This window comes from Diabrotica undecimpunctata, chromosome 7 (genome assembly GCF_040954645.1).
Source record: "Diabrotica undecimpunctata isolate CICGRU chromosome 7, icDiaUnde3, whole genome shotgun sequence".
NCBI classification, from domain to species: Eukaryota; Metazoa; Arthropoda; class Insecta; order Coleoptera; family Chrysomelidae; genus Diabrotica; species Diabrotica undecimpunctata.
Window position 1 is genome coordinate 77,872,019 of NC_092809.1, and position 3,554 is coordinate 77,875,572.

The 3,554-nt window shown below is 34.2% G+C and overlaps 1 protein-coding gene across 1 annotated transcript; it reads right to left on the minus strand.

The window, feature by feature from the left end:
* Nucleotides 1-1,295: 1,295 nt before the first annotated feature.
* Nucleotides 1,296-3,554, minus strand: LOC140446475 (uncharacterized). The gene is made up of 2 exons (XM_072539027.1): nucleotides 3,436-3,554; nucleotides 1,296-1,761 (listed from the first exon to the last, which is right to left on the minus strand). Exons 1-2 carry the CDS (start codon nucleotides 3,552-3,554, stop codon nucleotides 1,296-1,298), a joined length of 585 nt encoding a protein of 194 aa, XP_072395128.1.

Sequence of the window (3,554 nt, forward strand, 5' to 3'; positions counted from 1 at the left end):
GCAAATAACTGACGAAGAGAGAGAAAAGGAAAGGCAACACAAAACAACTAAACAAAGAGAGAATTGAATGTGACTTGGGAAATTTGGGAATAACGAAAAAAGCAAAAGGAGTAAAATATAACGTCGTTCGAAATAAAATTACGTACGAAGAATATGAAAAATATCTTAAAAAATTCAAAATTTAAACCGCGAGCCAAAGATGTATTCGGTCGTACCAACACTCAGTATTTAGCATCAAGCAATCCAAAACGGCTCTAAGTCCTTATGACGATAAGCGGTATTTAATACCAAAATCATTTAATACGCTTCTGTGAGGACATTTTCTTGTTGAATAACATTTATTTGATCATGTCGTGTTTAATACTACTTGGTCCTTTCAATGTAGATGCACTATGCATAAATAATTTTCTTTTTTGTGCAGTATATGGCGACTCAAAAGTAAGATACGAAAAGATCACTTATCGCAAAGTTTTTTGTAAATTGTAGTTTTTTAAATAAAAAATAGTGTTAATTTTATAATGTAATTTTTAATAATAAATTTGTGTAATCTCAAGTTATTGTTGTTTTTCTTTTGTTTTGGTTTTATTTATATTAGATTACAAATAAAAGATAACATATTTATTAAAATTATTTATTTAGTTAAATCATTTACAACTTTAATATACATATTAATATACATACATATTCTCTCATAGCTTGACCTAACAAAGTATCTGATGGAGAAATTTCGCAAAACGCAGTTAAAGCTTCAAACGGTCCATATAAGCTAGTATCTGTACAAAAATTCTGTTGCATAAAGTCTATAACATTTTTATAATATTCATGAAAATTTAAATTTTCCAACATCGATATGCGATGAGTCAGTATACTGTGATGTACTTGTAGAATTTGCGTAACATCATTTACATCTAGATACCTTCCACACCATGCTTTTCAATAACAAGGAACTTTGTTTAATCATACATCAATTGTCTAATCTTGCAGTATTCTCGCAAGGCACCAGGACTAGGTGGTGGTTGACTATCTTCATCGTAGTCAAATTCTATATTAAATTCACTGCTATCATCATCGAAATTAACAGGCTGACTGTCGTAACCGCTATCTTGAGAGCTCATGTTTTCTTCTTGTTTCGAACACCGTTGACGTGGATGTAAACTGAACAGATCATCGTAGTTTGTCTTAAATTTATACTTTTGTCATCCCCCACTCCTTGTAGTTAATTGTCAGCCTTTTCAGAAAAATGTATGTCTACGCGGCGTATCAAAATATAGATACTCAAACTATACTCGAGTTATTTATCCAGAGCTGTTGTGTTTGCTATCCATTCGTAACCATTTCACATACATCTTATTGTCTTTTTGTCTGAGTACTTTTTCGACCAGGTATATGTCAGGGTTTGATGTTTTCTGCAATTCTTCTTCGTAAAAACCTCCGCTAATCGGTGCACCTTGCATGTCTTCGAGCAAATACGTTATAGGATTTTTTATCTTAACTTGTGCAATTATAAATAATTCAGTAGTCCAATTGGGTGTGTAGGCCTTTTCGAAGAAATGTTTTGCCTTTGATACACGTAAAATGTCGCCAGCTTTAAACTTTCGTGGACCGGCAATCTTTAAATGAGTATAACTTTTGTTTAAAATGGTTTTTTCGTTGGATTTGTTAATATGAGACGGTTTGTATCCTGTTTTACTGTGTTTTGTATTGTTGTATTCCTCGGTAATTATGGGTAGAGCATCTAACCATTTGTACGATCCATGTAAACTGAAATAGTTGTACAACTTTGCTTTCAACGTTCAAATAACTCTTTCGCAAATGGCAGCTTTTTTGATCGTGTAGGTGCTGTAATTAATTTCGTGTTTTTTCATTAAATTTTGAAATTTTCTGTTGAAAAATTCGGTTCCCTGATCAGATTGTAGGTTCTTCGGATGTCGTCGAGTGTGAGCGAGAATGTCCGAAAATGCTCGTGATTATTTTTTGTAACTTTTGCTCGAGAAGTGGAACCGTAGTTTTATGAAGCTCCTTTCTCACATCGTTAAGACCAATGGCTAAATCCTGTATGGCATCAGTTTTTTGCTGCAATAGCACCCCATGTGTTTGAATTAATGGATAGTTTAGATTACGCAACTCATTGATTTGTTCATCAACGTATTTTTTCGTTGCAGCTTCACCATTGTCTGCTGGATCCTTGACATTAGAAATTTTAACATTTTCGGCATTAATATTTCCGTCAGAAGTATGTGGAAATGTAACTCGTGCCACCTTTTGAGCATTACTACTACTACTCTAATGAGAGTGATGAATTTGTCGACACTCATAGTGGAAATGATGTCATTCCCAGTTACTCTATTATATTAGCTTCTTTTAGTTCATTGATGATGGCTACGATTTCGTTGTCGAGAGATGTGTTACCGGCGTCTTTCGAAGCCACCAATAGTTTAAAACGTTCAACTAACTCATTTGGATCGTCCCAATATACATATTCCACAGGGTCATCGTTGTATGTCAAATCTGTAGGTAATCCAGAGCCAACCTCCTGCCTACTAACCACTGTATGTCAACGTTATGGTAGCGATCGAAGATTAGGTCTAATAATCTCAATCCACTTGTATCTATTGGTTCCTTTTAGTGTTCCATCCTGTTTTTTGTGTCCTTCTTGGAGCAGCAGTTCCAGCAATGCAATATAATTTTTAACGTCATTCTCAGTGTAATATTCAGGTTCTTTGTAAAATAGTAATTCATATAATTAGCGAGTTCCATCAACATATTTTCCGTCTACCATTATCCAACCTTTACCATTAAAATCGATATCAGTTTTTCCAAGTTTCCATTTGGACGTTGTAGGATCATGAGTTGGACCGTATACCGTATCTATTTTATCTGAGTATCTCCAGTGGTCCGTAACATAAGGATGAATTAGAGGATGGTATTGCGCCAAGTACTCTTGAAACACCTGATCAGATACTTCATCTTGAGATTGGGTTGTTTCTATATTTTCTTCATACTATTCATCCTGTTTATCGGTGTCTTCAAATACATCACCATCACTAATAAATGATGTTCTAGGATTTTCCACCGTTTTCACCTCCTCCTGTTTCACTTCTTCTTTTTTAACTTGTTCAAACTTGTTAGTGATAGTATGATGTAACGTTTTTGATGATTGTGCAATATCTTTGAGAGGTTTCGAGAGTGGTTTAAACAGTTTATTTAGGGACTCATCTTGTTCTGCTCGGCCTAATTTCAATGCCAAATATTTTTTTGCGAATTGATCTAGCCAATTCGGCGACTTTCTTCTTGCGAAGGGCAATGGCAACCGTATCATCTGACATTGTGTCAACGACTGAACAATTACCTTACAATTTTATATATTTATTAAATCCTTTGCGATATCGACCATTGTTGAGAGCAAAATCTTTCATAATTACCAAAGTACCATACCTATCTCGCCAACATTCTGAACACATTTTTTTAAGTTGATCAAATGACATGTCTGGCGATACGTGTTCATCAAATATATGTTTCAAATTTATCTCGTCTTGCTTGAATAGTAAAATCAT

Excerpts from the sequence above, each read along its gene's own strand:
- LOC140446475 (XM_072539027.1), bottom strand. The coding sequence starts at position 3,554 with ATGATTTTACTATTCAAGCAAGACGAGATAAATTTGAAACATATATTT. Across the intron at positions 1,762-3,435 it reads TCAGAATGTTGGCGAGATAG|TTTACATGGATCGTACAAAT; the intron begins GTATGGTACTTT and ends CAACTATTTCAG.